This window comes from Gopherus evgoodei, chromosome 3 (assembly GCF_007399415.2).
Source record: "Gopherus evgoodei ecotype Sinaloan lineage chromosome 3, rGopEvg1_v1.p, whole genome shotgun sequence".
NCBI classification, from domain to species: domain Eukaryota; kingdom Metazoa; phylum Chordata; order Testudines; family Testudinidae; genus Gopherus; species Gopherus evgoodei.
The window spans coordinates 4,392,971-4,409,819 of NC_044324.1; the positions used below are offsets into that span (position 1 = coordinate 4,392,971).

The window sequence follows — 16,849 nt, forward strand, 5'->3', positions numbered from 1 at the left end:
AGCATTTGTTGAGGGGGATGCCAGGGGGTCCGCGAGCTCTCGATTCCTATTGACCAGGTCTCGGCTCAGCGGCTCCGACCCCTGGAGGGTGCTGCAGTGACATTGGAGGCTGAGAAGGGGCAAGTGGGGTGTCACTCCCAGCCCATGACGTCTCACCTGCCCTCCCCATGGTTTCCTTTGGCCATGCAGCAATGGGAATCAAGCCACGCATGTGCCTAAGCAGCTGGCTGCTTTTGAGGCCTCTAACTGTGAATTTAAGGGGTCTGACTTTTAGCACCCTGCCACCTCCAAGATTTGCAGATGTTGCCTTTGAGTTCTCTGCCTCGGTTTCTCTACCGGTACATTGGGGATGGCCCACTGCACCTTTGTGAAACACCCTCTGAGCCTTGGCTGGGGCTGGCGCCATTGCAGTGAACCCAGGGTTAGTCACTTCCCCTCTCTGTGCCTCAGTTTCCCCATCTGTAACAATGAGCTAACGATCGCAGGGTGGTGGTATTCCGTGACTTCAGAGTGTGTTGTTATTACCGGGAATACAAAAGGCCTCATTCTGTCCCTGGATCCACTAATAACAGGGCCTCAGCGATTGCTAGGCCTCTGCCCGGGTGCTTCCCCCAATGACTGTGCGGGTGTGTGTGGGGGGGACACTGGTACTGCTCATACAAGGGCAGGGCAGGGTTAGATCTACCCCAGCCCCAGTCCCACCCCCACCCATCAAGGATTGACAGTCAAGGGGGGTGAGCTCGGAGTGGGGGGCAAGGCTGCCCATTGGCAGGCACCAGCGTTGGAAAGGAAGCGTTGGGGGAGGTGGGTGATGGAGCTCGCTGGGTCTGAATGTGAATCATTTTTAATGGACCCTCCCCATCAGTGGGGATATTCAGGTGCAATTAGCATTAATTAGCCCCTGTCACCGGCAGCCTCTGTGGAGAAGGCTGGGTGAGCCGGGGGAACTGAAAAGGCTGTGTGGGTGGGTGGGTGGGTGCCTTTACCCCCTCCTGTTCTGTGCCTGAGCCCAGAATAGAGAGAGGCCCCCTCCCTGTGCTGTCAATCACACCCCCCCTTAGGCCGCTGAACTGTAGGGAGAGGTTTCCTCTCACTTAAAAATTGCTCAAGTTCCAATTCCTCTGCCCCCCATTCCAATTCCTCTGCCCCCCATTCCAATTCCTCTGCCCTCCCCCCCCCCCAAATCCCCTGTGATCTCAGGCAGGGCTGGCTGGTTCATGTCCCTATTTCAGCCGATTTGGCAAAGGGATTTGAACCAGCCTCTTCCCACATCTGGCTGTACACTCAGAATCTGTCCTGCCCCAGCGGTTCCACTGGGTATGAAGCGTTCAGCGGCCCTCAGGCCGGCGCTCTAGCCCCGGGAGAAGGGAGACCCGGCTGCACAGCCCTGAGCTAGACTGGAAGCCAGGTTTCTAGCTCCACATCTGGCAGAGCAGGGATTTGAACCTTCCTGCCCAGCTCTGATCTCAGGGAAGCCCCATGTGGGGGGAGTTGGCGAGCTCACTGCCGGGGCATCTGAGGCAGGGGTGGGTAGGCCCTACCCGAGTGGTGCGCCAAAGATGAGGACCGTGCATGGGGGTGGAGAGAGGGACGCAAGTGTATGGGGACAGACAGATCAGTGAGCACTTTAGAGACTTAAAACACGTCATCGGGTATAAGGATTCATTAGGTTCTGTTTGTACAGCACCTGGCACCATGGGAGACATACCATAATACAGCTAATAGTATACAGCACCTGGCACAATGGGAGCCATTACCATAATACAGCTAATAGTGTAAAGCACCTGGCACGAGGGAGCCATTACCATAATACAGCTAATAGTATACAGCACCTGGCACAATGGGAACCATTACCATAACACAGCTAACAGTGTAAAGCACCTGGCACGAGGGAGCCATTACCATAATACAGCTAACAGTGTAAAGCACCTGGCACGAGGGAGCCATTACCATAATACAGCTAATAGTATACAGCACCTGGCACAATGGGAACCATTACCATAACACAGCTAATAGTGTAAAACACCTGGCACGAGGGAGCCATTACCATAATACAGCTAATAGTATACAGCACCTGGCACAATGGGAGCCATTACTGTAACACACCTAATAGTGTACAGCGCCTGGCACGATGTGAGCCATTACCATAATACAGCTAATAGTATACAGCACCTGGCACAATGGGAACCATTACCATAATACAGCTAATAGTATACAGCACCTGGCACAATGGGAACCATTACCATAACACAGCTAATAGTGTAAAGCACCTGGCACAAGGGAGCCATTACCATAATACAGCTAATAGTATACAGCACCTGGCACAATGGGAGCCATTACTGTAACACAGCTAATAGTGTACAGCACCTGGCACAATGGGAACCATTACCATAATACAACTAATAGTGTACAGCTCCTGGCACAATGGGAGCCATTACCATAATACAGCTAATAGTATACAGCACCTGGCACAATGGGAACCATTACCATAACACAGCTAATAGTGTAAAGCACCTGGCACGAGGGAGCCATTACCGTAATACAGCTAATAGTGTACAGCGCCTGGCACAATGGGAGCCATTACCATAATACAGCTAATAGTGTACATCGCCTGGCACAATGGGAGCAATTACCGTAACATAGCTAATAGCGTACAGCACCTGGCAAAATGGGAGTCGCTACCATAATACACCTAGTAGTGCACAGCGCCTGGCAGAGTGGGGTCCTGGTCCCTGACTGGGGCTCCTGGGAGCTGCTGTAATACACCTAATAAATAATGTACAGCCCCTAGCACAGTAGGGTCCTGGTCCATTGGCTGCGGTAATACAGATAAACCATAGCAATAAGAAGAGAACACTAAGGGTTAGCTAGGTGGGCCGCGTTGGTGGGCTGGACAGACACATCCGGAGATGGGTGCAGGGGGACGGATGGCTGTTCCACAGGCAGGCTTCCGATCTGCTATGGCCGCTCCCCTGGGTGCTCCATCCTGCCCCACAGGTTTCCCTTCAGCCCCCGCCCCCCATGTGGAGCCCCTCCACCTACTCCTCTGAGCTTGGCCCAGCGGTGTCACCCAAGTGGGTCAGCACCCGGGGCCACCTGCCTCCCCCTCCAGCGGTGCCCTTTTTGCCAGGGTATCACATTAGGCGCCCCCCCCCCCATCATCTCCTTTGGGCGGGCGGGGACGTGGGCCAGGGATTCCCGAGCCGGGGAATCCAGCCCAGGTTTTCCCCGCGCCTATGCAGGCGGCAGCCTCACGCCTTGGCGCTTGGATTTTCCAAGGTGCCAACTCTCAGCTGCTCATTCGCTACCCCCGGGCCCCCATCGGCGGCTGGCGGCTCCCTCGGCGGGGGGTGCTGGGGGCTTGATTCTCCGGACCGACGACCAGCGAGGGGGCGGCTGTCCCGCTCCGCCCGCCCCCCCTCTCCGATCGCCCTGCGGTTCTGCGGACACCCCCCGCCGCCCGCCCCCACCCCAGCCCCGCCGCCTTCTCCAAGCAGCTGGGGACGCGGCATTGGCCCCTCTAGAGCGACCCCCGCGGGCTGCGGCGGCAGCGGGGTCCCGGCTTCGGAGCCCGGCCGCCGACATGGCAGATTCCTGACGGGTGGCACCTGCCGCGGCGCGCCGGAGGAGGAGGACGCATGGGGGAGGCCGTGCGCCACGGGGCCCGGAGCTGTGCCAGAGCCAGGAGCCCCCCGCGGGGTCGGCCGCTCCGAGGCAGCCTGGGCGCCGCACAGCGGGGGCTGCTCTGAGCCCCGCGCCCTGCGCTGCGAGGCGGGCCGGGCCTCGAGTGGCTGCGGCCGGAGGGGGATGCCCGGACTTGCGCGCTTTTCCTGCGCTCGCCGCCTCCCAGCTGCGCGGAGCGGCCGGGCCAGGGAATCGACGCCCCGCTAGGGGCTCTCGCCGCGGCCGGCCCGGTGGGCGCGAAGGGGAGGCGCGCCGGGCGCAGATGCGGGGCGCTGCTGCCGGCGCGGGCCGCTCCCCCGGGCACTCATGAGCAGAGGGGCCAGTCTGCAGCGGAGAACCACCTACCTGATCTCCCTGACCCTGGTCAAGCTCGAGTCCGTGCAGCCGCCGGAGGAGCAGGCCAAGGCGGGGGCGGGAGATGGAGCCCCCCAGGCCGGCTCCAGGCCGGCCACCCCGGGCCTCTCCGGGGTGACGGCGCGCCGGGAGGGCGAGGCGCCCCGGGCGGACGAAAGCGCAAAGAGCAAGAGGCAGGAGCGGAGCTTCCACCGTCAGGATGCGCTTTGGATCAGCACCAGCAGCTCCGGCCCGGGGGACTATTTCCTGCAGCTGTCGCCCAGCAGCCCCAGGACCCCGGTGCCCTCGCCTTCCCCGTCCCCGGAGAGCGCCGGCCGGCTGCTCGCCCTTTGGGCCGGCCCGGGGCTGCCCTCGCCCAGCGCCGGTGCCCCGGCTGAAGACCCCAGAGTTCCGGATCCCAAAGCAGACGCTCCTCTGACTCTGACGCCGCCGGCGGTGCCCCCCAAGCCGGGCACTGCTCTGCACCCGGCAGTCCCAGCTGTGCCCCCTAAGCCAGACGCTGCACTGCATCCAGCTGTGCCCCCCAAGCCAGACACTGCACTGCATTCAGCTGTGCCCCCTAAGCCAGGCATTGCACTGCATCCAGCTGTGCCCCCCAAGCCAGACACTGCACTGCACCCAGCTGTGCCCTCTAAACCGGACACCGCATTGCACCCAGCGGTGCCCCCTAAGCCGGACACTGCACTGCACCCAGCGGTGCCCCCTAAGCCGGACGCTGCACTGCACCCAGCGGTGCCCCCTAAGCCGGACGCTGCATTGCACCCAGCTGTGCCCCCTAAGCCGGACACTGCACTGCATCCAGCGGTGCCCCCTAAGCAGAATGCTGCCCTGCATCCAGCTGTGCCCCCCAAGCCAGACGCCGCACTGCTCCCAGCTGTGCCCCCTAAGCCGGACGCTTCACTGCTCCCAGCTGCCCCACTTGTGCCCCCAAAGCCAGAAGCCATTGTAGTCCCAGTGGCTCCGGGGGCGAATGAGACCCTGGAGGTGCCAGGCGAGCGGAGCCAGACCCCCACGGAAGGTTTGCCACCCCTCACCACCAGCTGCTCCTCCAGTGCAGCGGCTCCAGGCCGGAGGCTGCTGCTGAGCCATGCCAGCTGGGGCTGCCCCGAAGTGCGAGAGCCCGGGGCAGCCGAGGGTAGCGGTGCCAGCCGAGCCGGGGGCTCCTCGTTCTCCTCCGCGCTGGGCCCTGGTGCCTCCTCGCCTCACCCAGCAGCCGGGAGCCGGCGCCTCCGGCTGGCCAGCAACAAGCCTTTCAAAACGGTGACCACCAGCGGCATCAAGATGGGCTCCGAGCCCAAGGCGGGCAAAAGCCCCCACAAGGGGGGCCCAGGCAACCGGCTGTCGTGGCCGGAGAGCGAGGTGAAGGGCCGCATGAAAGGGGCCCCTCGGGCCCCCGCCAGGGCGAAGCTGTCACCACGCAAAGGCAAGAGCAAGACCCTGGACAACAGCGACCTGCTCCTGGATGCCGAGGGCCCGGTGGCCGTGGGCTTCTGCCCCTCGGAGGCTGGCGTGGGGCTGAAGCGGGGCCGCGAGGGCGGCCGGGCCTCCACCCGGGACCGCAAGATGCTTAAGTTCATCAGCGGCATCTTCACTAAGAGCCCGGCCTCCACCCCCACCCACCCTGGGCCCGGGTGGGGCCTGGGCAGCCGGGAGCTGCTGAGCCCTGAGCGAGCCAAGGGGTCCTCGCCTAGTAAGTACAGTGGCAGGCCTGCGGAGGGGGCTAGGGTGAGGAGTTTGGGGGGGATCGCTTGAAAGCCAAGGAGGGGGGACCGGATCGGGGGTGGGGTTGGATTATTTCTGCAGTGATGGGGGCAGGGGTGGGAAGCCAGGACTTCTGGGTTCCCCAGCTCTGGGAGTGGAGGGGAGGGGGGTCTAGTGGTTAGAGCAAGTGGGGCTGAGAAGCCAGGGATGAGTGCAGGTGAGGCACATCCCTCCATGGTGCCTCAGTTTCCCTTTTGGTAAAATGGGAGTGACAGTCCCCACTTGGGGAAGTGCCACTGATGAGGGACCAGCGCTCCGAGGCTCGTGGCGAAAGAGGATCTCGATGGGCAAAGTAAAACCACCGCTCCCCCGAGAATGACGCAGACCCGTCCCTGCCCCATCCCTTAGTTGTGAGTGGGGGCTACCGGCAAATCTGCATTATGGAACTTTGGGGGTCCAGTCCCACATGTGAGCCTGGGCACGGATCCCCCACTGCGGGTGTGTCGGATGTGATGGAGTCCGGAGCCTCCACTGCGGGTGTGTCGGTCATGGAGATGGGGGATTCTGGTTAAGGTTAGAAAGCCTAGTCCTCCCAGAGCTTCTCCGGGGAAATCTGCCTAGAAGAGGAGGACGCTTTGACCAGTACCATGCAGGCAGGTTTCTGAGACTGTGGACATCCAAGAGGCACCACGTTAGGTGTCTCAGGAGGTCACCGAGCAGGGACGTGAACTCAGAAACTGCCGCGCATGGGGGGCATTTGGTCTCAAGCCGCTGCTGCTAAAGGGTTAATAGAGGCCGATGGGAGGCGAGTCTTACAGCGGGGGCACCAGGGCCCTGCTGTGCAGGGCGCTGCACAAACACATGGCAAAGAGCTGGTCCCTACGTGGTTAGTGTGAGCAGCGCGGGTTAGGTCGGTGAGACGCCCAGCAGGGCGGATTCTAGGTGAGGCTTTGGCCTGGTGGACTCTCCAACGATGGATTAGCCATTTATTGAAACTTCTGCTTGGCGTTTATTAACGCTTGATTAATGGAACCATCCCAGACAGTGGGACCTGCTGCTCTTTGGTGAATATGTGGCACCCAGCCCCCCCTCAGGGTTTTTAGCCTGTGGCTGTGTTGTCCCCCGGAAGCTCTGGTGCTAGGATTGAGGGGGATGGAATGGCTTCTGTATGAGGAGAGATTAATAAGACTGGGACTTTTCAGCTAAATCAGGGCCGGCTTTAGGCTGATTCCCCTGATTCCCCCAAATCGGGCCCCGCGCCTTAAAGAAGAGCACATTACTTAGGCGCCTTTTTCATTTTTACTCACCCGGCGGCGCTCCGGGTCTTCGGCAGCACTTCGGCGGTGGGTCCTTCACTCTCTTCGGGTCTTCGGCGGCACTTCGGCAGCGGGTCCTTCACTCTCTTCGGGTCTTCGGCGGCACTTCGGCAGCGGGTCCTTCACTCTCTCCGGGTCTTCGGCGGCACTTCGGCGGCGGGTCCTTCAGTGCCGCGGAAGACCCAGATCGTCGCCGGGTGACTCATCCCACCAGGGCCCTGTTGAAACAATTTGAATCGGGCCCCGCACTTCCTAAAGCCGGCCCTATTCAGCTAAGAAAAGAGGCGACTAAGGGGGGATATGACTGAGATCTATAAAATCATGACTGGTGTGGAGAAAGTAAATAAGGACATGTTATTTACGCCTTCTCATAATACGAGACCCAGAGGCCATCCAATGAAATGAATAGGTAGCCTGTTTAAAACAAACACAAGGAAGTGTTTGTTCACACAACTGCTCTGTCAACCTGTGCCACTCCTTGCCAGGGGGTGTTGTGAAGGCCAAGACTATCGGGGTACAAAAGGGAGCTAGCTAGATTCATGGAGGACAGATCCATCAGTTAGTCAGGATGGGCAGGGATGGTGTCCCTGGCCTCTGTTTGCCAGAAGCTGGGAATGGGCGACCGGGGATGGATCACTTGACGTTACCTGTTCTGTTCATCCCTCTGGGGCACCTGGCTTTGGCCACTGTTGGTAGACAGGATACTGGGCTTGGTGGACCTTTGGTCTGACCCAGTATGGCCGTTCTTATGGTCTTATGATTTTGCAGCTTTGATTGCTTGGAGATGCTTCTCAAAGCCAGGAGCGTTCTCCCCCCATCCTCCACCCCCCCCCTTCCCGCCCCCGTCCATGTTTGGCACTGAAAGTTTCCACGGTGAAATGATGAGGGATCACCTAGGAAACGCTCCTTCGGCAGGGAGGTGGGTACCGAGCATCAGTTCCCCCTGCCGGGCCTCTCCTGTGGGAAAGGGACACAGAATCGGCTCCCAGGAGCAAGGGGGGAATTGCAAGGGCCGGAAGGGGCAGCCTGGATTGACCCTCTGACCAGTTGTGACAGGAGCCAAGCGGGTTCCTAGCCCGGCCTGTATTACACGGGAGCGGGTGCTCTGGGATATGGCTGGGGCGGAGGGCAGGAAAAGGACTTCTCAGCGTCGAAACGGGGCTGCACTTGTAATGATCCCTTTGCAACATGAAGGATGAATCGGCCCTGGAAGCTGATGGGTGGGTGCATTTTAGCAACCGGGAATGACGGGCCGCCCTGTCGCTCTGCCACGTCAGGGTAAGAATGCTACAGAGCCGCAGGGCGTTGGGGTAGCGCAAAGGGTTAATCAACACACAACCGTTTCTCTGTCTTGGGGGTGCAAAGGGTTAATACACACACACACACACACACACACACACAATCTTCCCCAGTCGTGGAGGTGCAAAGGGTTAATACACACACACACACACACATGCACTCATGCAAAACCTTCCCCTGTTGTGGAGGAGCAAAGGGTTAATACACACACACACACACACACACAACCTTCCCCGGTCATGGAGGTGCAAAGGGTTAATACACACACACATGCACACACATGCATGCATGCAAAACCTTCCCCTGTTGTGGAGGAGCAGAGTTCATACACACACACACACAACCATTCCCCTGTCATGGAGGTGCAAAGGGTTCACACACACACACACACACACACACACACACACACACACACACACACACACACACATCCTCCAGGCAACAACCCAGCTGGCTGCAGGTAGCTCCAGCGGCTCGGGGATGCAGTGTATCCGTGTGGGCCTCCTTGCTAGACTTTAATTTCACAACCCGGCCCTGCGTCCGTCTCGTGCAGTTCCAGCGCTGATCCAGAGCTTGTCATGCACTTAGTTCCTTTCCTCTGATGAGGCAGCCCCCCTGCCCCTGGATCTCTGACCGCTAGGCCCCACTCCCCTCCCAGAGCTAGGGACTGAACCCAGGCGTCCAGACTCCCTCTCCCTTGGACAGCCTGCCTGAAACACTGAAAACATCTTATAAAGCAGCTTTATAAAAAGTGTATTTGCAAATTTTATTTTTCAAATATTTCAGGAGCCTTTATCTGTGGGGTAGAGAGAGGGGAAGGGAAAAGCCTGGGAAGAACCACTGAGTGGAAGGAGAAGGGAAAAGCCTGTTTTCCAGGAGAGCGAGTTGGGATATAGAAACGGGGGGGGGGGGGAAGGATGCTAAGCAGAAATGTAATTTGATTAAAATAGTCCCTGTGTCTGTGGTTCTGGTGCGATAAAGGAGGCCCCTTGTCAGACTCAGAGGCCAGGGTGATGGGCCTGGCATATGAACTGAATAGAATGCTTAGCTGTTATTATGAGCTTCTGAAGTGGAGCACTTACTCCAGATTAAAGCCACTTTCGAGGGTTCACATGGGAAGTTGTGCCGGCAGAGTTAGAGCCGCCGATTGCTCCTTGTAGACAAGCCCTGAGTCTTTCTGGCTCAAATCCTGAAAGGTCGGAGAACTCCATGCCTTAGAGAGAGATCTAGAACCGATCCCCAGGCTCTGGGATGAAACAGAAGGGAAATGACTGAGCTGCTGGTGCCCGGGAGAAGGGAATGCATGAACGGGCGCTGGTAGGAGCCGGGCCCCAGATGTCTCCATTTTTCCCTCCCACTGCAATGACTGAATCAACCCGGCTCAACTGGGGCCAGATCCCTGCTCTGGGGAGCTGTCCTGAAGACATGTTCATCTTCTGGAATTGCAAAGCCATTCCCAAAGGATTGGACCCCCCGCCCCGGCAGTGAGCTGGAAAAGCCCAGTGGCTTGGGGCTGCCCAGAGCAGGGAATGCCCTCCCCTCCGAGGACTGGGGGTGGGTGGGCTATGGTTCTCAGCCAAATGCCAAGTGCCATTTCAAGGCTGATGCATCCTACCTCCTCCATGCCATCGGGCAGGCCGGGAGGTGAGCCAGGTTGGGACGTAGGCCTGATCTAGCCCTGCTGGAGAGCATATTTCCCCCCACCCCTCCCCGCGGATCGGGGGGGGGGGGTGCGGGAGGGTGTCACCGAAGGCAGCAGCAGGCACAACACTAGGTAGCTGCAAAGCTGTCTTGGCTGGTGGCCAGAGTCTGAGCAAATGTGCTCCGAGCCGGGGCTAGGAGCTGGGCAGTGGGATGCTAGTGTAACGCTGGTTTCTCCACACACGCCCCCCTCCCCCTGGCTGTACCAGGGGTTCAGCAGCTTCTCGCTCCCTTTGTTCCCCGTTTCCCTGGATCCCCCAACATGGCCCCTTTCTTCGCCGCACCCGCTGAGCGATTAGCGGAAGTGGGAGGTGGGCACGGGGCCAGCGGAGCCATCTCACAATTTGCAGAGCGCCTCTTATACGAACACAGTAGCCTCAGAGAGGGGTTCGACTGCTGGACTGCTCCCTGCAGAGCATCCCAAGGGAGCAGGGAAATGCCAAAAGCTGAAATGGGCAGAAGCCGAGATAGCTTCTTCCTCCTCCCAAGGTGACACCGTGGAGAGGCGGCCGCGATCCGGGAGGTGGGTTTGGAATTTTCTACTGGAACATCTTTCCAGCAGAAAATACCTTTGTGGAGTCCCAGATTCCCAGGCCTCCTGGATGCCACAGGCCACAGCCCGTCCCTAGAAGAATTCCTAGAGCAAATATTGTACTTGGTTCCTGTCCGCCGATGATGCAGCCCCCTTATCCCTGGATCTGTGACCACTAGGCACCACTCCCCTCCCAGAGCTGGGGACAGAACCCAGGCATCCCGACTCTCTGTTCCTTGGACAGTCTGCCCGAGACACTGAAAACCCCCCCTCCATAAAACAGCTTTATAAAAAGCGTATTTGCAAAGACATCCCACCTTGGTTTAAAAACCGCCCCTGACAGCGAATCCACCAGGGACGAGCCCGGGGGTGAATTGTTCCAACGGTTATTTACCCTCCCCCTTCAAAAGGGCTGCGTTCCCCCCCACCTGAGTTTGGCTCGTGACAGCTTCCGAGCAGAACGCTTGGTGGTGAAATATTGCACAGAAACGTGTCGATTGCGTTGGCGGGGGAGGACAGGGCAAACCTACAGTTTGACGAGCTGGGAACATTTTGTTTCGACGTTTTTTCGGACGGGCGGGTTGGAATTTTCCCTTCCAAACGGTTGTGTGTCGTGGAGAGATTTTTTTTTTGCGCCATAAACATTTTAGCGGGAAGCTTTTCCTTGACGATGTTGAAATGAAATATTCTGATTCGGGTGGAACGTTTTGCTCGGCCTGCAATGCAGGGTTTGTAGGGGTTGGTGTTTTGGGATTGTCTTGCAGAGGGACTTTCTGAATGGGTTTGCTTTGCTGGAGGGGAATTTTTTCCACCAAAGCCGTAGAATTGATTCCAACCCCCTGGCGATTTCTCTCTGACCCCTGGGGCGGCGTCCTGGGGCTGCTTCGTGCCCACTGCTCTGCAGTGTCAAAGAGTGTCCTGGGCTCCGGCCGTTGGCAGCCCTCGCAGATGTGGGGACCCCCTTCCTGGCCCTTAGCTGGGACCCGTAGCCGAGTTGTCAGACCGGAGACCAGGCTCCTTGGCTGGATGGGGTGAATTTGGAGAAGGTTTGAAGGGAGCTGGAAATGCCATGGCCTGCCTCAATCCAGCATCTCAGACAATTGCCTGGCCTGGGCACCAGCTGAAGCAGGGGAACCCGCCGCTGAGCCACTTATGTAATGTGCGACGTGCCTGGGGGTATTTTCCATGGGAGTCGTGGGCTCGTGGGGAGGCTGGCATGGCAGCTAACAGGAGCTGAGCCAAGCTCTTGGCATGAAAGCTGGGACCAGACAAAATGCCTTTTTTGCAGGAGGGGACACACAGGTTGTGACATGCCCCGATTGCAGGGGGGGTACCCAGGGGATGGCTCACTCCACTTTTCAGGGGAAGCCTGGGGCCAGCACACGCCGATTTGCAGGGGCTGGGATCTGGTCCATTGACCTCAGTGTGGTGATGTCAGTTTACCCCAGCTGGGATCTGGCCCGTAGAAGTCAGGTCTGGGAAGGACCCTGTAGTTCCCACTGATTCCCTCTCCTGGGGCCCTCCCCGGATTGCCCCTGCAGGGCGTTCCCCGGAGTTTGGCCTGGCTTGGGTTGCTGCTCCTTCCCTGGCCTTTACCTCCAAGCTAGGAAGCTTCGCCTGAAATTTGGTGTCCCCTCTCGCTAGCTACCCTTCAGTATCTGTCCATGATGCCCAGCAGGGCTGGAGCAGCCTTGGGGCGGGGGGAAGTTGGGGGGCGAGCGTGGGCAGCAGCTGAGCGGGGCGGATGGGGTCGGCCGGCCTAGGACAGGAACTCTGCTAGGGGAGTAACGTTCCCATGCAGTGAAATGACCCATGATTAACCTTGATCTCCCTGGCCGTGCCTTCTGCGTCAGCCTCTTCTGCGGGGCCGCAGGGACAGGCAGCGGGATGGGGAGCCCAGGGAGGTGAAGGGGAAGTGCCTTGTTGTTCCCGAGCCCGATGAGTTGGTCTCGGATCCGTTGCTCTGTGTGGTTATTCTGCGGTACCGCCAGGCAGCCTCTAGTGAGCTCAGGGCCTCGTTGCACCAGGTGCTGCACATACATAGCAAGAGACGGTCCATGTCCCAGAGAGATCCCAGTTTAAATAGACAAAGGCTGGGAGGGGAAACTGAGGTGATTTAGAACTGCTCCAGCCTCTGCAGTGAAATAACACTAAGGCCTGGGTTCTGGTCCTGGCTCTGCCACTGTCCTGGGCACGTCCTTCCCCCCTCCCCGTGCCTCAGTTTCTCCTTCCACCCCTTTGTGGCTGTTTTGCTTGTCATGAGCAGCAGGCCAGACCCCCCAGTGGCAGGGATGCCTGCTCCTGTTCCCAGAGTTGCCATGGGCGTCCTCAGGCTCTGCTTCGATTTGTTCCTTCACAGTTTGGGATTTGAGGCTAATTTGACGTGATGCTGGTTGGTTTTTTTCCCCCCGTCAGAAAGTATAATGGCTTGTGAAAGGCTTCACGCCTGGCTAGGGGGTGCTTCTGTCCTACCTGCTGCGCCCAGGCACCGGGCCAGTAGGCACGCTGGCATCCCGCTGGTGACACAGTGCAGGGACGGGGGAGGCGGAGCAGGAAGGGTGTGGAGAGCGCAGGGGGGGCCGTGATCTGGGGGTGAGTCAGTAAGGACCCAAGGATACGAGGGGGGCACCATTCACTCCCTGTCGCTGGAGGATGTTTGCTTTCTTTAGTGCTCCAAAGACCCAGCCATGTGATGGGAACGGGGTGGGCGGGGGAGACAGACGGCGGCCCAGATACTACGGTGAAGGGCAGAAAGAACATGTAGGCATCATGCCCACAACCTGGCCCCACCTAAGCTCACTGTGGGGGCAGCGTGGAATCCTGCTCCCTGTTGTTCAGCTCCTGAACCCCCCCCCAGCCCCAAGGGGATCCCCAGGTGCCACTGGCAACAGAGCCGGGCACGCCCTGGGCAGGGATGGTGTGGGCTGGGCTGCCACCCTTCACCCTGGTTCCCCTTTGTTGGAGGGAGGAGCGCTCACTTCCCTGCTGCCAGGCTGTGTCCAGCAGTGGCACCGTGCTCCACCCCCTAGGCCATATGGCGCCCTCCCCATGACGTCCCAGCTGAGCTGAGTCTAGGGGTCAGGAGATTTTGGGGCCCAGTGGGTCTGAGTCATTACCAGGCCTGCGGGCACATGGACCCCCCTCCTGGGCATGTCCTGGCCGAGGGAGGCAACATGGAGATGTAGCATGAGTGGGCCGAACGAGGGAAAGGAGCGGGCCAAGCACCCTGCACCACAGCTCATCTGCAGCCATGCGAGGCCCCAGAGAGGCCACGAAAGCAGGGCAGGAGTTTTGATCTGTTTTGGCCTGTGCCAGGGGCCCCCTGGTCTGCCACGCTCGGACCCTTGCCAGCTGCTCGCCCGCCATCTCGCCACTAGCCAAGAATCTGGCTCGGAGTCCATGGTGCCAGCCTGGCTTGAGTTGACCGGGTCTGGGCTCTGAGACCCCCCGTGATGGGAACCTTGATGCTGGTGCCCATCAGATAAACTCAGGGTGGTGGAAGGGAGTAGATTTGTGCCCCTTGGGGAGGGCGTTGCTTCCTTGACCAGGTTCATAGTCACTCTGGTAACGAGGCTGCAATTAGCAACACCAGCCTTGGATACAGGCACCGTTATTCCCGCCCACCCATCTCCCGACCTGGGGCCTCACCGTGGGCTCGGATAATACACGTGCCCCCTGACGTGAGAGACAGTCCCAGCCCTAAAACACTCCCGGTCTGAATAGACAAGGTGTGGGAGGGGAAACTGAGGCACAGGGCTGGGCTAGAAGGGGGCTGCGGGTTGGGATTGAGGGGCACTGGCAGAGCTGGCGGGGGGAGCCCAGGGCTATGCTAGCAGGGGACTGCAAGTTGGGACTGAGGGGCACTGGCAGAGCTGTGGGGGGTGGGGAGCCCAGGGCGGGGCTAGCAGAGGGCTGTGGGTTGGGATTGAGGGGCACTGGCAGAGCTGGGGGTGTGGGGAGCCCAGGGTGAGGCTGCAGAACAGGAGTGATGCCCCTTGGCAGAGCTGTGGGTGGGAAGCTTGCAAGTCACTGGCCTATGCCAGCCCTGCTCTCAGCCTTCCCTCTCCTGAGACCTTTCTGCAAAGACCCTGAACTGCCCGGGTCCTGTGATCAATTTGCTGCTACCTAGTGCATTACGGTAGCTCTTAGACGCCCCAAACCAAGATTAGGGGCTCCATTGATCAGGACTGCACAGACATAGGGTGAGAGGCAACCCCTCCCCTGCAGAGCTCACAGTCTAAATAGATGAAGGGTGGTAGGGGAAACTGAGGCACAGAGCCAGGAAGGGACTTGCCCCAGGTCACCCAGGAAGGGCAAACTGGGACTTACAGAACCCAGGAGTCCTGAGCCCTTGCCTGGTGCTGTACTTACCGGACCAGGCTGCTTTTCCAGTTGCCTTTCTCGACAGCGTTCCTCGGTGCCCAAGCACCCATTTATGGGGTGTCTCCTTTTTACATGAGTTCCTAACGCCCAGGGCCGGGAGACAGTGCTGGGAACCATCTCCAACCCCAGTCGGCAATTGGGCACGTCTGTGGTCTCGCCGCTCAGCAGATCCCGGCGTCTGAATGAGCCGCCCGGCGGGTGATTCGGCTTGGAAAGCTGATCATTATTTCTCATCTCTGAAATGAGCCAGCATGACCTGGTGTTGTGCCTCTGAAGCGCCTTTTTCCGCCCAGAGACAGGCAGCTTCTGGGCTGGATGGTGAAACCTCGCCCCACAGTCCCACTGAGAAACTGGGGATGGGGGGAGCCAGAGTTTTACCCCATTTCCCCCTATGGAGCAGGGCCTTAGCCCACAAGCCGGGCCACTGAAATCCACAGGGCTCCGGAGTGCTGATCTCTCCAGGCCCGGCTGCGTGCTGCACCCCTGCCTTGCATTTACAGTGCGTGTGATGGTAGCACCCGAAGGTCCCACCTGATAGCAGGGCCCCTCTCGTGACAGCCCGAGCCCTGAAGAGTTCACAGTCTGAACAGACAGCGTGAGAGGGGAAACTGAGGCAAGGAAGCGACTTGGCCCAGGTCACCCAGCAGGGCAGTGCCAGGGTCGGGAATGGATCTTACTGTGGTGTTAAGACAGAGGTTGTGACGTTTCGCTGCCCCAAACCCAAGACGCCTAGTTTCTGCTCTGGCCTAAGGCGCACTTTGTGTGGGGGAGGGTTAGAACGGGCTGCCCCCCACAGCCAGCCACACCATTGGTGCCCGGGCTGCCCAGCTGTTTGCAGTGGCGGTGGAGGGCTTTCTATAAGGCCTGTCCCTGCCATAACCCAGTGCCAGCTCCCCCGCCCCCATTAGTAATGCCAGAACTCTTGGTGTTAAACACCTTCCCATCAGCCCTCTGATCATCCCGTGCTGCGCGGCCCCTGAATTCCTGACCATCGGGGTTATTGCCGGTTGCTTTCCGCAGTCCATTCCCCATTGCAGCAGCCTCTGTGGGGCGGACCGTGAGGGGCTGTAGAGGCAGTGCAGGCTAGTGGCTAGAGCAGCAGACTGGGAGTCGGGGGCTCTGTCCCCTCACACCCCTCAAGAGATTTGTGATGAGGCAGTTGGGCTCACCTGTGAAGCGGGACTGTCAGCGTTAGCCCTTTGGCCTGAGCGGTGCAGTCGATTACCAGGCCTGGCCAGGCGGGCTGGCCGATGCCCTGAGTCAGGACAGAGTCCCCCATCCCTGAACGCAGCGGGAGGAATGACAGCAAACTATTTCCTTGCTCGGAAATCCCCAGGTCTGCCCTCCGGCAGGTTCTGTGCCCAAGGAGCACTGTCCCTCTGCGACCTGCTCACAACTCCGGCTCCTGGCTTCCTTTGCCTCCAGCGCCCACAGGCTGCTGTATCTCCCTTGCCCCTTCTGTCCACACGGCTCTGAAGGAGAGCGCTTGGCCACTCGTCGGCTTTAATGAGGTCTGTGATTGGCTTTGGATCCAAGGTGACTCACCTGAGGGTGGCTTCTAAGCACCTCCCAGCACCACGGTGATAAACAGGGAGCTGGAAGGAACCAAGGCCTTGTTTAGGACTAAAGAAGACCACCCTCCCCTCCCATGACGAGCAAGCGCGGGAAAAGTCCTGGGCAGCTCAGCTGGGCTTTTTGGTGAAAATGCCTGAATGTGAGAGTGCTCCTCTAATTTTATTTAGATGTGTTACGGTAACAGCTAGTGTCAGGGATGGGGGGCGAGCATTGTGCTAGGTGCGGTACAAACACAGAATGAGAGACATTCCCTGCCCCCAAGACCTCATGGCTTAGATGGCTAAGAGTGGGAGGGGAAACTGAG

The 16,849-nt window shown here is 59.2% G+C and overlaps 1 protein-coding gene across 4 annotated transcripts in view; it reads left to right on the forward strand.

Annotated features, from left to right (window-relative positions):
- AGAP2 (ArfGAP with GTPase domain, ankyrin repeat and PH domain 2) overlaps positions 1-16,849 on the forward strand; it is a 55,945-nt gene that overhangs the window by 15,988 nt on the left and 23,108 nt on the right. For 2 of the 4 annotated variants that reach the window (XM_030554595.1, XM_030554596.1), the window contains exon 1: positions 3,972-5,728. The exons of the other annotated variants lie outside the window; for them this stretch is intronic. In XM_030554595.1, the coding sequence (XP_030410455.1) occupies positions 3,991-5,728 (1,738 nt within the window). In that variant the 5' untranslated portion in view covers positions 3,972-3,990. Of the gene's footprint in view, positions 1-3,971; positions 5,729-16,849 lie in introns of those variants that run through there. 4 annotated transcript variants of the gene reach the window in all.